This window comes from Pelodiscus sinensis, chromosome 12 (assembly GCF_052426305.1).
Source record: "Pelodiscus sinensis isolate ZL-2025 chromosome 12, ASM5242630v1, whole genome shotgun sequence".
NCBI classification, from domain to species: domain Eukaryota; kingdom Metazoa; phylum Chordata; order Testudines; family Trionychidae; genus Pelodiscus; species Pelodiscus sinensis.
The window spans coordinates 23,849,883-23,867,483 of NC_143063.1; the positions used below are offsets into that span (position 1 = coordinate 23,849,883).

General features: G+C 39.8%; 1 protein-coding gene across 2 annotated transcripts in view; it reads left to right on the forward strand.

Annotated features, from left to right (window-relative positions):
- ITFG1 (integrin alpha FG-GAP repeat containing 1) overlaps positions 1-17,601 on the forward strand; it is a 214,019-nt gene that overhangs the window by 139,877 nt on the left and 56,541 nt on the right. For both annotated transcript variants that reach the window (XM_075940203.2, XM_006121184.5), the window contains exons 12-14: positions 900-1,008; positions 6,199-6,242; positions 12,883-12,961. In XM_075940203.2, coding sequence (XP_075796318.2) covers positions 900-1,008; positions 6,199-6,242; positions 12,883-12,961 — 232 coding nt within the window. The remainder of the gene's footprint in view (positions 1-899; positions 1,009-6,198; positions 6,243-12,882; positions 12,962-17,601) is intronic.

The window sequence follows — 17,601 nt, forward strand, 5'->3', positions numbered from 1 at the left end:
CCTTAAAGTCCCTAGTGCAGGAGGGTTTTGCAGCGGCAAGAGCGAGCTTGCACATCTCGCTGGATGTGGCAGACACAAGCAGCCTGCATGACTGCAACTGCAATAGCGATGAGGCGCTCATCTTGGCTTATTTCCGCAGCAGTTCCAAAGGAGCTTCACACAAAAGTAGAAGACCTCACCTTTGACAAAAACAAGTTAGCAGAAAAGATGGATGAGGTCCTCCACTCCGGAAAAGTTTCTCAGCCTACGCTCTGCACCCCGGGGATGTATACACCCCCCCTTTCGATGCAAGAGATACTATCCATACCGGAGGAGGTACAATTACCCCTATCAAAGACAACAGCAGCAGCAGTGACCCATAGACCAAATGCATGCGAGACAATGCCCACAACGTAGACAACCTCAACCATCCTGTAGGGGCAATCAACAAAACTCCAAGTAGCAAGTTTGATGGTTCGCTCAAGGGCATGCAGCAAGTCCTTACAGTGATGGAACAAAAAGTCACTCACCTTTTCCACCATCGACTTCAACCTTTTCAAGATGCACTGTCCTGCAACCATTGGGCTTCAGAGGAAGTCATTTTCAGCTGTCCAAAGTGCACATTGCTTTGAGGAGTGGGAATATCAAGGGGAAAAGTTGTTCAGAACTCTAAAAGGGGTTTTAATACCTCTTCTGACTTGGGATGAGTGGTTGGAGAAGCAAACTTATTCCATTTTGTTACATGTAATTATTTAATCGAGGTGATTTAGAATCTTAATATAAAATTAAAGTTGTTTGTGGTTTTATAAATCTCATTAAGCATATAAATTAAGAAATCTCTAAGAGGATGTATACTTGCGCTACTTAAGATGTTCTTTATTTTGCTAATTTATCCTAACCTTTTACTCTTTTCCTCACAGGGAATCTTAGATATCATTGTACTAAGCAAAGGCTATTTCAACGGTGACTTTGCCATTCACACATTAAAGAATAACTTTGAAGCAGATGCTTATTTTGTTAAAGTTATTGGTAAGTGATCACCATAAAATCATATAACAATGGAACTTCATGACAGCAGTGTGAATACCTTAACTATTATACTAAGTATGATAATGCTAGAAAAGAAAGACATAGTTGTATTAGAGTATCAAAAATAAGCCTTAAAAATAGAGGGGACTGTTGCAGTTGAAGAATTCTAAGTACTGTACAGAACTCTAACAGGTTATTTATTGTTTCAGAATTGTTTCCTTTTTATTTTAATTAATTCTGTTATCTGCATTTAAAAAGATATTATCAAGTATATTAAACACAAATTTTGACCAACAACATCTTAAAATCATATTTGCTGTACTCTCCATGTCAGACAGTCTTCACAGCGGAACATTCCCCATGTCCATGACAAATCACATCTTCACTCTGAGCCTGGGCCAAGGCTTGCCCCTTAGGAGGAACTCTCTAGAATTTTCTTTCTCCAACTGGCACATGCAACAGACTCCTTCTTTTCCTTTGTAGCAGAATTTTCACAAAATGTTTAAGATTCATTAGCTTCTGAAGTTTTCCCTTCAGAATTGCTAAACTTTAAAACGTTTCACTTTCTGAGAAGGAGTTGAGGGTCAGTATTGCTTCTTTCTTTCTTTTCCCCCCACTCAGAAATTGCAGAGACAGCAAGCTACAGGAACTCAGACCTCCCGGCTGACTTGTGAGCTAAGTCCATACCAGTACAATGGAGAGAACTGATGTTAAACTTGACTCCCAACAGCAATGAGCAAGGTCCATGCAGGCTGCAGCACAACTAGGCCCCTCGCTGGCCTGTGGGTGTGGTCCACATGGAGACAATTGAAGAGGCTATAGAGAAGCTGGCTTCCATTCCCCCCAGAACTCGTGCTCCTAGTCTTGACTGACTATTAGACCACACTACTTTTCCTCATTATAAAAATTGGCTAGTTAGAGTCCATAAGCTAGATAGGGAAAATTCTGTCTAGACTGAATTTCTATTTTAGGCCCCTCCATGTTGGACATTCTCCATAGTGGGGCATTCCCTATCTCCGTGGCAAATGGAGGCTAGCCAGGTATCATGGGCTTAGGACCACCACTCAGCCAGAAGTCTGTGGAATAATAGCTTCTAAAGATGAAAAAATTAATAGTTTTATTCAGTTAGAAACATACACAGCAAAACTTCAAATTAAATTAAAAGATTTCCCAGAGGAACTCCCTGTTCCATTTTAACTACTTAACAAGTAAACAAGAATTCGGGGGGCAGGGGAGAAGCAATTCTGGATATATTGCGATCTTCTGAGGATGAGTGAGATTGTCTGACATGAAGAATCCTGATACCTGAATTCACAAGTAAGAAAATGTTCCCTCTTTTAGTCTCTTCCATGTCATACAGTCTTCACATTGTGAATTAGAAAGTAGTAAATCATCCCTAGGGAAGGAGGGAGAAGGATTTAATTTACCCATGTAGAATTGAAAAGGAATTTAAGGGTAACTGGGGCCATATATTCCATAAAATCCTTCTATCAAACACTGCATCAGCATGGATCAAGATATCAACTCCACAGTATTAGAAGAAGTATGAATGGTAAGACCTTGTAGGAGCCTTACAGACTTTTTGTAAGATATGTGTGATGTCTGCACCTGAAAAATCACTGCTGTTCTCACAGAGTGCAGGATGCATAGTAATGAGAGGACTTGTACCTGAGACTTTAAATGCCTCTACTATATACATATTTATTCATTTTAGGTATTATTCACATCTAACTTACATTTTTCCTCCCTTATGATGTTTGGGTGCAACCAGAAAGACAACAATAATACAATCTGCTTTGAGAGAAATTGTGATGACCTTGGGGACAGAGGCCAGGATAGTTTGCAGAATTTTTTTATTTGATAGAACTTGTAACTGATGTTTCATTGAAAACATGCCAAGCCTCAAAATTCCCTTGGATGAGGAGGTGGAGAGTAGGCAAGATACTTTCAGAGAGAAGAGGAAGAGAGATCAACCATGAAGTTGAAAGTTGGTTTTCTTAGAACTGTAAAATGCTGTCCATTCTCATGACACGAAAAGCAGTGTCTTACATCGCTTATGCAAGCTGGGGACCCCGTTTCAGCTGCAGATGAAGCGGGAGATCATGTAGGCTTCTGAGGCACCGGTACCAAAGCCCATCGGTGAGGTCCAAATTGCCATACCATTGTGTAGCTTATATACATGTTTTTACCCTGTCTTGCAGTTAGGAAGTTTCCGAGGGTTACTCATCGCTTGTTACAGTATGGCTCAGCTGTACTACTTGTCCTTTGACTTTGTTTACATGATCAGTACATTTGGTAAACAGGATTGTTGTGTTCCTGCCCTTATCTACAATTCATTCTTGCTACAGTGGCATATGTTCCTAGAGGCTTGCTTCTGGCTCATCAGTAGCAGGGAATGGGGTGGGGGGGAATGCAGGCCTCACCACCCCTGTACTTCAGACGTACAGAGTTCTTCCACAATTAACCCCTACAACATGAAGGGTCCAATAAATCTGAATTCAGAGGTAAGAGAATGTTCCCTCTCCTTTGGTCCCCTCCATACCAGACAGCTTTGGTGCATGGGCAGACCCCTGCACTTGGATCTTGGATGTCAGGCCTGCCAGCGGGAGATGGGGGAGAGCAAAAGGAGCAGCTACCCTAGGGCCCAGCAATTCAGAATGTCCTGGGGCTCCAGCCAGTACCACTTCCACAGCTATAAATCGCCACTAGAGCCTGGGTGGCATGCTGTAGGCAGTACTGAGGGCTGGTGGGCAGAGGGCGTGGTGAGATCTGGACAGCTCTGAGAGGGCCCAGTACCCCCATACCCCCCTGTGCCTTCTGCCTGAAGCCCTATCCCTTCCAGGGTCATAGAGCTGTCCTCACCCCCGACCTTGCCCAAGGTTCCAGTCGGCTCCCCTATTGGATGATGGATTTCAGAGACAGTAGAGTAATCCAGAAATAATTTGATCGGGATGGCATACATTCTTGGTGTTGATCCTAAGAAATTGTTTTCTTTCGTATCATTTTCTGAAACAAATTTTGAATGTTAATCCCAAGTGTAGAGAAAGACCTTTCTGTTTCTTTTTGTGAAAGAAGCATTTGGCAACAGTGTAATCTTCTCCTGTTCAGTATATTATGTATGAGGTGGTAGGTGAGGCCAATGCTGTCTGTAGATGACGTATAGCTTTATGACTTTCATTCAGCTTGGGTATGACTTTTCTTAGAGCCTGGCTAGGGCTTGGAAGAGGTTAGTTGGTTAATCACAGCTTAGAGAAGGATGTGGTTATGTTTGTTGAATAGAGGGAAGAGAAAGAAGAAATTGTAGGGATGCTTGATTTGAGGGAAAATACTATCACTTGTCACTCAGATTCACAGATCCTGCAGAGTCTTGTTGTATCCACACCACTGAGATATTTAGCTATGCCAGCCTAACCCTCAAGTCAATGGAAGAAGCTACTGTCAGTCAGGGAGTCTGTGTTTCTATAGCAACAGAAAAACCTCTTCTGCTGCTGTAGGCTGCATCTGTACTTTGAGTTAGACCATCATAACAATGTCATTCCTCACAGTGGAGATATGGCTTTAGTTGTGTTTCACAGTGTTTTTTGGGCTTCCCCATCGTAAGATGGCCTCCTTTCAGCTCTCTTTCTCTCAAAAAATATGGAAAGTACAACTCATTTACCTTCTGCTTTTAGATATTGACACCACATTAATTAATTAATTAATTAATTGGAGTTTATCTTTTATCGGTTTATAGTACTAGAGAAATGCACATCTGTTAATTATCTGTACATTGTAAGTGTGATGTTCTCACTTCAAAGGTTCTCAGTTCTAGAGCTTGCACTCACATACACCCCATTCATGCATGAAATGACAGACGAAAATCTGCAGCCATTTGAAATCTCAGAGACAGACTTTCATTTGTATTAAAGGAAATTATAAGAAGTTATATTTTAATGCATTAACAGGCACTTGAGTAAAAGCTGCATGTATTTTGTGTGAATCTCAGTGTTGAAGGAACCATTATATGAATAGACAGCCGGACAGATAACATCCCCTGTTCAAGGGCTATCCAGAAATGACAGGGTAAAGGAGGTGGCAGTGTCTTAACTCTGGTCTACACTTGAACCTTAGTCCAAAATAAACTGCTCAAGTTCGAATGGGCACTACCAAGCCCATTTTTTGGAATTACAGGCCGCAGAATTTGAATGCTGTACTTGTGCTTTTCATCAGGAATAATGCTAATTCCAAACTTGTAAGTTTGAAATAACAATAGTGTGGATGCTCTGGTGCCACTAAGTCAAACTAATTCACCTCTGGGAGGCCTCCTGTGGCTCCTCAGAGTGCTTCCAGGGGCTCTGAGTCCGAGATAGCACATCCACATTAATGAAACCTGCCTTGGATTAATTTAGATGGTTTCATAGTAAGGACATGCAAGTTCAAATTTGTTAAATCGGAAGTTCTTAAGTTGCATTTAATAATTTTGAAATAATTTCCTAGTGTAGTCATGGCCTTAGTCTTCTCCAATCAAAATGATCCATTGTGTGCGCTCAGGACACTTTTTTTTATTTGTTCAAGGTGATGTGACAGAACACATTGGATTATGCATCAGATTGCTTTCATGTCCTCCCTTTAATTAAATATTTAAGTGATAATGTTTATTTAATCTAGTAAGGTTTAAACATAATCAGAGAATGATTGTTATGCATTTTTCCTCGGAAGTCATGCTATAATTCTTCATAAATATAAACAGTTTTATTACTGCCTTAAAATTTGCTGACTCCTTTTTCATCCAAAAAAAAAAAAAGTAAACTGTAGGAGTATCACAAGTCCTTGAAATAAATGATAATAAGAAAATATATAATGCAGCTATTTTTAGTATACATTTTAATTTGTTTGCATTTTTTTAAATGGCAAATCTATCTTTGGAACTACACTAACCAATCAGGTAATAAATGTAATAGAGCAGTGATTAGCAAATTAACTTCTGCAAATAAGCATAATTTAAATGGATCAATAGTCTTTTAAATGTTAATGTAAGTTATACTACAGCAGTTTATTCTCTTCATTAACTATTTTACAAGAAAGGCAAGCTTCTATGTAGAATAACTTGAATTGATGCCATATACTAATAGATTTCAGAGAGAGGTAATGCTTACTGTGAAATTGTTTGACAATATAATAACTACAAACCCATTTTCTGTTTTTCCACAGTTCTTAGTGGCCTCTGTTCTAATGACTGTCCTAGTAAAATAACAGTGAGTATAATTATTTACATTGTGAATAAAATTAGTGTGTAGAGGACCCAGTCTGACTGGGGCCCCTTTGTCCTGATTGCAGTACAGACACACAAGAAACAGCCACAGCTTGAAAGAATTTACAGTCTGTCTGAAGACACAGAACACAAGTGGATAAAAATGAATGGAAACAGAAGAGATGGGATAACATTAACAATTACATCTGATTCCCATGACTGCCTACATCTAAATCCGCAAACTTTTTAAGACAATAAACAATTCAAAATCAGTCATCACTAGTAGCCACCCGCTCAACTATTTTTGGTTGGCATTTTTTTATATTCATAGTACAAGCAAGTCTGGAAGAGGAGCTGGAAGAAAGTAAAATTAACATTTTTAAAAAATAATTGGGGTTTATATAATGTACAAGAATTTCATTTTGACAAAATATTGATAATACTGGTAGATGCAGGACTCAAGAAATTACTTCATATGGAACCAGCTTTCTACTTAGAACTATTTATTGTGAAAGCGTTTTGTGATAGGAAATAGCAAACTATTCTGATAATATTAAAAAGCCAGATAAAGGAATTAAAAAAAAAGGGATTACATCAGAAGTGAACATTAATAAACAGATGTTGGGGCAAGCTAATTACTCAAGTGGCAAGGAGTCCTGTGGCACCTTATAGACTAACCGAAGTGTTGGAGCATAAGCTTTCGTGGGCAAAGATGCACTTCGTCAGATGCATGTCATGTCTATAAGGTGCCACAGGACTCCTTGCCGCTGTTGCAGATTCAGACTAATACGGCTACCCCTCTGATACTAATTACTCAGTGTCACTGTGTCAGGATCTGCCCTAGTCACTGCTCAGTGGCATCTCCTTTTGGCTGGGGATTTCGCTCTGCCACTTGGTCTGATGCCCATTCCTGTGGCTATGCAGCTTTTCATTCTCCTCCGTTACTCCATGGCCTATCATGTGTGAGGAGTGGAAGTACTGTCCTCTTCAGAGTTTAGCTCTCTGGCTAGGTCATATTAAAGTGTATTCCCCCTTCTAGAGCATTACAAGTCCTTTGAAGCAAACTGTCCCAGCACTCTCCACTGCATGATCTATGCCACTCTTCCAATGGCTGGTACGGGAACCCAGGCCCTGTTTTGAATGTAAATATAATTCCCCTACCAAAAATTAGGAAGCTGTTTGCTACAGTATAAGTAACCTATATGAAAATATCATCATGAAACTCACCTTTTATATTCATCTCTCATCTCTGCATCAAATATTTCCTTAATGTGTCTACTTCTCACACCCATACTGTCCATATATTTTCCTCAGGTTTTGGTCATGCTCCCCTCCCCCATGCCTTATTTTTATGACTTCAGCTAATGTCTCTGGGCTTAATCTACACTACCACTTAAATCAGTGTAACTTATGTGACTCACAGGTGTGGAAAAAACCTACTTCTGAATAACATAAGTTGTACTGATTTAAAAACCAGTGTCTACATTGATGCAGCAGTGCTGATGTAGCGCAGTTGTAAAGACAAGCCCTAAGTGTAGATCACTGCTAAATCTCCCTTTTTCTGTTCAATCATACATCTGAAGTTATCTCTCTGAGATCTCTTACTGAATGTAAGTGCATCAGCTTAAACTCAACATAGTAAAAAACCAATCTTCTCATCTGCCTCTCTTAAAAGTATTTCTTGAGTTCCTTTCCTATATTTGCAAATGTGATGGATAATTCAAGTGTTTCTCATTCCTTCTCCAAACTCACTTGTCACGATTTATCATATAATGATCCACAAATCCCTTTAAGTTTTCTACAATTACTTTAATACCTTCTATTGTCCCTCATAATACAACATTAAGCATTACATTTTTTAAATTTTGCACACTGGCATTTGGCAAAGATCTTTTTATCAAGTAGTATTTATTGTGTAAATATAACAATAGTAATGAATAATGCTAATAATTTTAAGCTACTATTTGTACATACAGTTTCAGACAAATCTTTTACATTAGAGAAGTCTGAGAACACATTAAACACTGGCTCTGAATTTTCAGAAGGAGGTAATTTTCAGCTCCTTTGAATTCGTAGTCTGTTGCTTGATTGCATTTGTAACTTTCCAGGAAATTAATTATTCACCCTAAAAGAGTGTAATTTTTTTTGGTTATTAACAATAATTTTCATGCCTGTCAAACGGGATGTAAATCCCCCTATGTATGAAAAACTGAAGATCTTTTACTAACACTATAATAATAGCGCCTTAAATAGCAACTTAAATGTGCCCACTGCAACGATTATATGATTTTGTCTTTGACCAGATAGCTGAAAGAGATGGGGAATTGCCCCTTTAAGTGCTTATTTACAGCTTGTGGGGACCATTTGGGATGACATTAGAACAAGATTACTGCATTTTCTACTGACCAGAAGATGGGTAGAAATTAATACTCCATGCAGCCCTGTAAAGGCCAATTTTATGAGGAGTAGGATGACAGCACCCAGCCAGCTCTGTACTTGACAGAAGAACTGAGTTCCCTATTTCACCTGCTATGGGTATTATGCTAGTTGTCTCTCTTCCTTGGGGGCTAGGAAAGAGTTTTGCCTTTACTACTAAATTGGCCCAGGTAGGGTGAGTTTTTTTTGTCTTTCCCACACATTGTCTGGGACTCAGTGGGATGAAATAAGGGATTGAAGTTATAACGGAGTGAGCAGACTATTGACCCTCTGAACCCCTATGACAAGCTACAGAAGTTCAAGAGCCAGGGGATGCCTGTCAAGGGATGAGGATTGGAGCTTCAGACCCTCTCCTCCTGAACCCCTAATCATACATACTGTGCAAAAGCCCCTATGACACCATCCTGTTGCAAAGCAGAGATCCCAAGCTTCTTCATCCCCTAGCCCCCAGCCCCATTCTGGTTGGTGGAGGCCTCCAGGAGCTGCACTCCAACAGTAGAAGAGCCACAGTTTGTTCACTCCTAGGTTATAATTGTACCAGCTTAACATGTAAAACTTGTAGTGGATGTCCAGTGCAAGTACTCAACATAGATGGGATATGGTTATTGGATAAAATGAATTGGAAAAGGACTGTGTTGAGGAGCAAGCCCCCTCGACATTCCAGCAGTCCCCAAAGTTCGAGTCACTGCCCCCTTTTTCCAGGGCAAACAGTCTGCAGACTCAGTTCATAGCTAACGTCCCTCTATCGGGGTATATACGTCCTACAGGCCTAGTTCAAAGCACAGTTCTCTCTATCAGGGTATATACAGCCCTGAAGGCCTAGTCCTAAAGTAAGCCTTTTATACCCTGCTTCGCTTGTGAGTGTGCCCAGCAGTGTTGTGGGAGTGGAGCCATTTCAGCGGGGCCGAAGCAACTCCCTGCTCTTCGGTGCGGGGTAGATACACCTTGTCACAGACTGGAAGCTTGGAGCTTGAGTAAGGGGACGACACAGTAAGGGACAGGGGGAGGGGTTGAGGCTCCTACATCTCATCAGCAGGAAGCCAACGTTCCTCTGTTTCTCAACACATTTTAAAGGGGCTGAGGAAAAATAGCTATATTGTCAGATTAGCCTAAAAATTAACCTGAACTTGCATTTTAAGAAATCAATTTGAAAATCATCAGGTCTAATTTATGAATCTGCTTTTTAGATAGATCTGAGTTATTCAATCCCTAAAGGCTCTATTGCAGTTGAAACATTTGCCTCCCATTTATCTTTTTCCTTTTTTTTTAACTTTTTTTTTTTACTTTCACATGATTTGAATGGCTCTTTGTATTCTTTATCTTCTCCTCCCAAAACTTAGCAGATAACACAACTGTATTGATAGATAGAAAAAAAGATAGAAAAAGTTCACTATGCCTGTACTCTCTCCCTCTGGCTTACGTTCACTTTTTAAAATCATTTTAAATCCCTAGAAATATGGTTGTCGTATTGATTTCTACTTCAAAACCTTTTCTTTATAATAGAGACTGTCTTTGTCTTTGCCTTAGAACCACAGATAGTACTGAAAAAAATGTCAGTACCCATACATAAATTTTAAATGGCCGTCCTTCAAACCAGATCATATGGTTTTTATACTTTTGGAAACTTGACTAAATACTGTGTAGTTCTGAACAAGAACATTCTTTATAATTAATCCCTCTTTTTTTAATTTTTGGCATTATAAAAACAGAACTTCATTTAAATTTCATTTAAATTTAAATTACTTCATATAATTTCATTTTAAAAAAAATTACGTTCTACTTTCAGATAAAGGGACTAAGGGCTCCTGATCCGGTACCTAAGGTATGTCTAAACTACACCCCTCTGTCGACAGAGGGATGTAAATTAGACACATCAGAAGCGCAAATGAAGCGGGGATTTAAGTATCCCACGCTTCATTTGCATAATCACATTCTGGCGCTGTTTCGAGCGAGCACCATTCTGAAACTGAAACCGCGGTTTAAATGTGTTTTTTCCTACAATGGAGCAATTTTTTGAAAGATCCTGTACTCCTCAAAAAATGAAAAAAAATCATCCAGTCCATGTTGCAGTTTATCATCCTGAGCCATCTCTTTCAGAAGAGGCACAGTTTGATGCCATCCCTTCTTAGCCAGTTCATCTTGATCCCCTTGCACTGGGAGCAACACCTTCATTAGCCCTTCCTCCTTCTTCTTCACCAAACAACTCCATGGTACCAGAAGCAAAATGCAGGACAATGTAGCACTTTAAAGACTAACAAGATGGTTTATTAGATGATGAGCTTTCGTGGGCCAGACCCACTTCCGCAGATCAAATAGTGGAAGAAAATAGTCACAACCATATATACCAAAGGATACAATTTAAAAAAATGAACACATATGAAAAGGACAAATCACATTTCAGAACAGGAGGGGGATACAGGAGGGGGGAAGGAAGGAAGGTAAGTGTCTGTGAATTGATGATATTAGAGCTGGAGAGAGTGCGATGTCTGTGAGTTAATGGTATTAGAGGTGATAATTGGGAAAGCTATCTTTGTAATGGGTAAGATAGTTTGCGTATTTGTTCATTCCTTCCCGGAGAGTGTTGAATTTTAACTTGAATGACATTTCAGAGGATTCCCTTTCAAGTGCAGATGTAAAAGGTCTTTGTAGCAGAATGCAGGTGGTTAAGTCATTGAGAGAGTGTCCTTCTGGTTAAAATGGCAAGAAACTGGTTTTTCTTTGTGATCTTGTCTGATATCTGTTTTGTGGGCATTAATCCTTTGGCCAAGTGTCTGAGATGTTTGTCCAATGTACATAGCAGACGGACACTTTCGGCACATGATAGCATAAATTATATTTCTGGATGCGCAGGAATATGTGTTCTTGATCTTATAACTCACTTGGTTAGGTCCAATAATGGTATCAGCAGAATGAATATGTGGACAAAGCTGGCAACAGGGTTTGTTGCAAGGGAAGGTACCAGGGTTGGTATTAGTGTGGTATGTCCTGTGGTTGTTGGTAAGAATCATCTTGAGGTTAGGTGGTTGTCTATAGGAGACTATGGGTCTGTCTCCCAGAGCCTCTTGGAGTATGGTATCCTGTTCAGTATAGGCTGTAGTTTCTTGATAATGTGTTGGACAGGTTTAAGTTGGGGGTTGTAGGTGATGACAAGTGGTGTTCTATTGTTGGTTTTCTTGGGTCTGTCTTGAAGTAGATGGTTTCTACGTATTCGTCTGGCTCTTTCAATTTGCTTTTTTATTTCTCCGGGTGGGTAGTTGAGGTTTATAAATGCTTGGTAGAGATCCTGAAGCTTCTGGTCTCTGTCAGTGGGATTAGAGCAGATGCGGTTGTATCGAAGGGCTTGGCTATAGACGATGGATCGTGTGGTGTGTTCTGGATGGGAGCTGGAAGCATGTAGGTAACTGTATGAGTCGGTGGGTTTTATTTTCTTCCACTTTTTGATCTGAGGAAGTGGGTCTGGCCCACGAAAGCTCATCATCTAATAAACCATCTTGTTAGTCTTTAAAGTGCTACATTGTCCTGCATTTTGCTTCAGCTACCCCAGACCAACACGGCTACATTTCTATCATGATTCTAATCAGATTGTCAAACCATAGATGATCAGCTCATTTAAGTTCTGTGACTAGTTTCTACGGTCCTATCTAACTGTCAGGTAGAAGTCAACCATCACCTTTACATTTGTAATAGGTGATGAATCAGCATCGGTACTGGAAACACTTACTTTTAGTCAATGATGCAGAAAACAGGTATCTGAAAATTATGCAGAATGTTCCCCAAAGTTTGCTTTTCCATGAAACTGACTGGATTCATTGTTTCATTTGACTGCATTTAGTCAAATCAACCACAACAAAAGATGCTATGATGAATGGAGCACTTGACAGAGTGAACGCTTCTACACATTATCACTTTTGATCAAGTGTATAATAAAAATATTTTTACAATAAAGCATTTTAAAAAGTGTGTTTAGAAATTAACTGGATTATCATTATTTATGGATAGCAAAGCGATTAGCATATTCTGAAAATGAGTTATCTTCTACTCTGATATAATACTAAAAATAAAATAATCCACATCTAAGATATAATCTAAACAATGAACCAACAGAAGTTTGCTTTTAGTTATATTTTGTTGTCTCAGCTGCACTAATCCCTAGACTTGAAAAAAGTTTAATATAAGTTTGGATGCTTAATTTCATTTTTGCATTGCAGCCCTTTGGTGTGAATCAGCCTGGACCTTACATCATGTACACAACTGTAGATGCAAATGGATATCTGAAAAATGGTTCAGGTAAGATTAGGATTCATTTTTTAATACATGTAATTATGAACTTTCTGAACATAATCAGCAGCCTACGGGACATTACAAAACATTAACTAAAAAATTAAATGTGTCAGTTTGTTCCTGAGGAGTTCTTCCACTATACAAGGCACAAATACAGTATGTTTTCCATTCATTTTTCATCTTGCATATTTATTGTGACCATTGTAATCACATCCTTTTACTTGTACTATGGAAATAAAATTTGAATAGCTTCCAGGTTCTGTCAAAATCTGAGTGCTCGACAGAGTAATAAAGAGTTCATTTGTCAAAATTTCAGTCTTTCATGATCTGAAGCTGTAACAAATTAAGTTTTCTACCTATTATATTGTAGTCATGTTTTCTAAGAGGTAGCATTGGACTTGAAACTTTCAGTAAGAATCTTTATTTTTGTGGAAACCATATGCATGCTACTTACCAAATAAAATAGTTTTAGTTAGTTTCTACATGTATAAGAAAATCTGTATTGTGTGTGGGGCTTTTTACTGATACTGTTCAGTGCATCTTTTAGGATGCTTGAGTTTTAGAGATGGTGATTGATGTAACTGTCTGCTAATGTCAAATTTGTAAAATTGGTTGTCTAAAGTTAACCATGTAAATCCATATCTAGCTGCCTAAATAAGGAGCTTGATTTTTCTTATGGGATATGTACTTATATATCTCATTTAAGTCACATTAGCAGGTTCCAAATTAACTGTAACCAATTAGGAAAAAGATGTAAGTGTCATTATGGACACATCATTAAAAAGGTTTCTAACCATTAGAGGAGTGAGGTTCTGGAACAGCCTTCCAAGTAGTGGGGAAGTAGTGGGGGCAAAAGATCTATCTGGCTTCAAGATTAAACTAGATGGGTTTATGAACGGGATGGTTTGATGAGATAATATGATCTTGGTAACTAATTGACCATTCATTATCAGTGGTAAATAGGTCAATGGAGGGATGATAGGAGTTACTATAGAGAACTTTCTGGGTGTCTGGCTGGTATTTGGGGTCGGAAAGGAATTTTCCTCCAGGGTAGATTGGCAGAGGCCCTGGAGGTTTTTCGCCTTCCTCTGTAGCATGGGGTACAGATCACAGCTGGAGGATTCTCTGCATCTTGGGGTCTTCAAACTATTTGAAGGCTTCAATATCTGAGATATAGGTGAGAGGATTATTCTAGGAGTGGGTGGGTGAGATTCTGTGGCCTGCATTGTGCAGGGGGTCAGACTAGATGATCATAATGGTCCCTTCTGACCTTAAAGTCTATAAGTCTGTAAAAAACTGTGTAGCAGTTTAAATTAAACAAAATATTAGGATTTAATAGGAATAAGTGATAATGCTGCAGGTATTATTATACAAATAAGTGGTATGCCCTTGACTGGAATATTGTGTTCAGTTCTGGTTATCCTAACTCAGAAATGATATAGGAGTAGAAGAACGAGTTTCATAGGTGTCAGAAACTTCTGCATGAAAAAAGATTGGAAAATAGGGACAATTTAAAAGCAAGGATGTTCATATCGTATAATCAATGTGGATATGAGTATAATAAAATGGTAATTTATAAAGAAGGTAAAATAGGTACTTCTATTTACTCTTTAATTGAATGCCAGACTAAGGAGACATACATAAGCAAGACGACAAATTTAAAGCTGATAAAAAATTATACTTTATTACATAGCATATAATTAACCTGTGGAATTCATTGCCTCATTGTGACAAAGTACATAGTAAACTTTTAGAAAGGACATAGACATTAGTATGGATCAAGAGAACATCCAGCCTTTCAAAAGACAGAGTTAAAAAATAGTTTATGATCTGAATAAATCATCATGCCAAAAGGTACATATCAGCCACTAATGTATAGAGAAAGAAATTTTTTCTGTGAGCAGGTCATTTCATAGTATTCTACTGTGGGATTTCTTGCACCTACCTCTGAAACACTATCTGGGATCCTGGGATAAATGGACCACTGATCTGATACAGTATGGCAGTTTGTTTTCCTAAATAGTTAGATATAGATTTAGGTGTCTAACTTTAGGCAATTTTTTTTTTTTTAATGTTGGCCTACATTTTTTATTAGATGAAATAATATTTCATGATAATCCAAAATTCCTTCCTAATACATAGTAGAAATTCATGTTAACTAGTAAATCATTCTGCCAGTGGTTTTCATTTCCCATCTTCTTTACTGCAAAGCAAGTTTCATGACCTGAATCTACAAAGGGCTCTTATATTCTGCCAGAAACATTCAGAACTCCATGATGATTTCAGACACTTTTTAAATTTAATTGTACACAAACACACTATATTAAAATCAGATGATGCCCTAAGGGGATAATTTCTAATTTACTAACAACTTGTACCTCTAATTGTTGCCCTCTTTGAAGTTTTAAAACTGGAGAGGCTTATCAAAGCTCTCTGAATTGCAGGCCACCTCTTATCAGTAACACTTAAAGGCACTGGTAAATCTTTAATATAGAGTTCCCTTACTTTTCTTTAAACCCGTTTTGGCTCAGCACCATTTTTTTAGAACATTGAATGCTGCATCATCTGTGTTACTTTATTTCACACTGGACTGCTTTATTCATCTCACTTTGTCATATTGGTGTGTGGATATCTGTCTTCTGTGCTTGCATTACTTGGAAGCAAGTATAGGACTTGGAAGTTGGAGGTATTAAGTTATATACAGGCAGTCCCCGAGTTACACAGATCCGACTTACGTCGGATCCGCAGTTACGAACGGGGCCCTCCCTCTCCCTGGTCTCCAGCAGACCAGGGAGAGGAAGCAAAGCAGAGCAAAGCCGTGGAGCACGCGGGCAGCAGACAGCCCAGACGCGTCTGGGCTGTCCGCTGCCCGCGTGTTCCGCCGCTTTGCTCCCCGTCCCCCTGGTCTGCAGACCAGGGGGACGGGGAGCAAAGCAGAGCAAAGCCACGGAGCCCGAGGGCAGCAGGACAGCCACGGCGAGTCTGGGCTGTCCCGCTGCCCCCGTGCTCTGCGGCTTTGCTCCGGACGCCTGTGGTACAGCAGCTGGGGCGCTGCCGGTTGGTCCCGTAGCACCGCTCTGGGCGCTACTGGACCAACCCGGCAGCACCCCAGCTGCTCTGCCCCGGGCTTCCTGGAATCAGCCGCTGATCAGTTTCAGCAGCGGCTGAATCAGGACGCCTGGGGCAGAGCAGCTTGGGTGCTGCTGGGTTGGTCCAGTAGCGCTGAGGAGCGGCAGCGCTACTGGACCAACCCAGCAGCACCCCAGCTGCTCTTCCCCAGGCGTCCCCAAGTCAGACGCTGCTGAAACTGACCAGTGGCTGACTATAGGAAGCCCCTGCCCCGGGCTTCCTGGAATCAGCCGCTGATCAGTTTCAGCAGCAGCTGACTTGGGGATGCCTGGGGTTCTTAAGTTGAATCTGTATGTAAGTCAGAACTGGCGTCCAGATTCAGCCGCTGTTGAAACTGATCAGTTTCAGCAGCGGCTGAATCTGGACGCCAGTTCCGACTTACATACAGATTCAACTTAAGAACAAACCTACAGTCCCTATCTTGTACGTAACCCGGGGACTGCCTGTACTGTTAAGATAATGCTAAGATATAAATTATATAATGATTGGCAGTTTCACTGTGTTTTGTTACCAACAAACATTTTTGGTCTTGGGTGCTTAAAATCTGAATGTTTTCTTTAGAAAAACATTTTTTTTTTTTTGCAAATCTTTTCTGAAAACAGCTTGGCAGGTACTGTACTTACATCTGGCCATGTGTTTTACTAGTCTTTTTGTTGTGTGTATATCTCAATCTCTTGCACAGAAACATGGAAGTGAAGTTGAAGGACTGGAGTCCACTATAAGCTACCTCCTTCAGTTATTAATAAAATACTTTTTGTTGTCCAATATATCTGTTTTATTATGTGAGATTAGCCTTCTAGTCTCCGGAAATGTGAACCTATTTATAATCCTTTCCTTTTTAAGAATTAATTGCCAACTGAGATCTTTGACATTATCCCTAGATTACATCATTAAAGTTAGGTCACTGCATTGGTGAGGTCAGGACCCAAATAATAAAGAAACTAACAGTTATCCTGTGAAGTGTAGTATATTTGCTTCTTGATGTGCATTGAGGCTTACTGCAGGACTACATCAATATTGGTGCACTGAGGTAAAAAGTCTTTACGTACTGAGCGATGAATCAGTTTCTTCATTAAGTGACAGAGGACATGTAACCAAGGAATATACAGTAAAAGCTGTGTTCTCTGCATTTTACAAACCAGAAGGCTCTATAAACTGCCATTTCTAATATTCATTGACACACTCTGGTTGATAGCTTCATTGGCTTGGGGCCAGCAAACTCCCTAACTGGCTCTGTGTGGCTCCCCAGATGCAGTGACTTGTTCCTGCTTCCCCTAAACAAAGGAGTAGCCATAGGAGCTCTGTATGCTGACCCCATCCCTCCCTGAGCTCTGGCTTTGCAGCTCACATTTGCCAAGAACCACAGCCAATGTGAGCTGCACATGGAGGCAGTGCGCTGAGCTTCCTAGCTAAACCTCTGTGTATAAGCAGCCAAGGACATATCGCCGTTTGCAGGGAGACACCCATGGTGAGTGCTACCCAGATTTAGCACCTCAAAATCACTCCTGAACCCCAAC